Source organism: Bactrocera latifrons, unplaced genomic scaffold (assembly GCF_001853355.1).
Source record: "Bactrocera latifrons isolate USDA-ARS-PBARC rearing strain unplaced genomic scaffold, ASM185335v1 scaffold_1129, whole genome shotgun sequence".
Classification (NCBI taxonomy): domain Eukaryota; kingdom Metazoa; phylum Arthropoda; class Insecta; order Diptera; family Tephritidae; genus Bactrocera; species Bactrocera latifrons.
Genome location: NW_017534552.1, coordinates 1 through 2093, shown reverse-complemented (window position 1 = coordinate 2093; position 2093 = coordinate 1). Strand labels below are relative to the sequence as shown.

The following is a 2093-nucleotide window of genomic DNA, read 5'->3' as shown; positions in this document are numbered from 1 at the left end:
AAAGTAGATAATAATATTCCTAACAGTGTCCTTTGTGTTTAAATTGATTGAACTTTTTAAATTTAGAACTATGCTATCGCATTATGTTCACCAAACAATTGTACGCTGTATACTAACTTGTGTGATATTATTTTCACTCGCCTCAACTAATAAGCGATGTGTGTCTAACGGTATCAACATTTTACAGCTATATTCGTGTTGATATTAAAGCAGGTGCCAATGCTCACATGCTTTCTGTAAAAACGTGCCATTATTATATTGGGAAACACTTTAATTTTAATTATCTTCAAAAATGAAGATGGTGTATACTTACTTAAGTGACTAACGGTATATGGAAGATGTGTTCACAACTCAATTATAACTTGAAAACGTTGGACAGAATTTTTATTACAGTAAATTTAGAAAAAAGAATCACGCGAAAATACAAACAAAGCGCTGTCATTAAAATGTCTTCATGCGTAAACGCTCGTATTCCTTATAATTGTGAACTTATTTTAATGTTTAAAGGGTATATTTAAATATACAAAGTGAAATATGTAAAAAAAAATTAGTGAAACATCAAGAATTACCATGTGATATTAATAAACAATTTTTTTTAATCGAGAATATTTTAAAAAATATAAGTGTTAATAACATTATTTTTGCATATTCCTCCTCTGGAGAAGCTCCCCTACCAATACATACGCCATTTATTCCGAAATTCGTAGTTTTACCCTCCGAAGTCATCGGAATCGGGCCCGGAACTTATTTCATTCTTTCTTGCTAGATTTTAACCACTAATTGTAGAATGGATTGTATGTGACCCAGTGCGCTCGTGATTGTTCCTTTTCGCTTTTATGTGTAGTAAACAATGATTTATATACATCGCTGGCTTTTGGATCTTTAGCAACACTATAGTCATTTTTTAAACGCTTTAATTCGGGATCTTCTAATGCATTTTCAGCCACAACCGACAGCTTTAGTTTTTTTGACCCAATTGTTGAAGGTTTGCTCGTAGAAGGAGTGTTATCGTTAAGATATTCAATTTTTTTACATTTCTGTCCTTTTTCATCGCTAAAGGTTTTCTCAATTGATAATTTACCAACATTTGAATCATCCGAAATATTTCGAGACTTTTTATCTTTTTTGCTCGATTTTCTTTTTATATTACGTATTTCCATTTTTGCTTGCATTAATTCTAAATCTTCTTCGGACCCATTTAGTACAACCACATCTTCAACACTGAAAGGTTCTAAACAGAGAGGGCATGCACTACCCCCACTATCATTTCGTTTAATTTGCTTAAGAGCACGCTCCGATATTACACATCCACAAGACCATAAAGCTACAAATCTAAATTTTCCTGACATTTCAAGGCCTATTAACTTGCATACGTAAGGAGCATGACGAGTATCTAATAAACCTTCTGTTTTATCTTCAGTTGTGTATGCCGGGTTCGGGGTGAGCTTAAGTGTTTTGATATCTTTTAAGGTACGAATATGTTTGATAGATTCAGGCTTCTTTTCTTTTTCTAACAATTGCTCAATGATGCTTTGTTTAGAATACAAGCGCCCAAAACCGCACATTGCAATGGGCTCTCGCAAATATTCTTGAGTAAGAGCACAATGTAACCAACGAAATTCGCGTTCAGCATCTTTATCTTTCTGAAAATTAGAATATTGGTACAAATATAAACAAAATGAATAATTGGATAATTTACCTGCTCCGGTTTTTTTGCAGTGCGTACAAGCTCATCTCGGCGCGGTATAGTTCCACCATCACATCCCATATTTACCTTCTTTAATTTTAAATATTTTCTAAAAGATGGGTATAGCGATCAATAGTTTACACCAGTTTAGTTACAATTTATAAGCCATCACTCTTCTGTCTTAGCGATTATGCATCCAACAATCGATAGATGCATCCTCGTCGATTAATTTCCTAAAGGTAGTAACAAACTACAAAACAGAATCAAGAATAATAATAATAGAGAAGAGCGGCATTTCACTACCTGTAATTTTAACACTGGGGGACATTCACCGTCGAACTGTCATCGTAACCGGTTGCTTTTCGCTCTTTGCTTATTGAGTTTGTTAAAACGGTATAACGGTTTG

General features: G+C 33.7%; 1 protein-coding gene across 1 annotated transcript; it reads right to left on the bottom strand.

Annotated features, from left to right (window-relative positions):
• Positions 1-355: 355 nt before the first annotated feature.
• LOC108974830 (protein RTF2 homolog) lies at positions 356-1905 on the bottom strand. Its single transcript, XM_018942916.1, has 2 exons — positions 1700-1905; positions 356-1643 (listed from the first exon to the last, which is right to left on the bottom strand). The coding sequence occupies exons 1-2, from the start codon at positions 1766-1768 to the stop codon at positions 777-779; spliced, it is 936 nt and encodes a 311-aa protein (XP_018798461.1). The 5' UTR covers positions 1769-1905; the 3' UTR covers positions 356-776.
• Between the last annotated feature and the right edge of the window lie 188 nt (positions 1906-2093).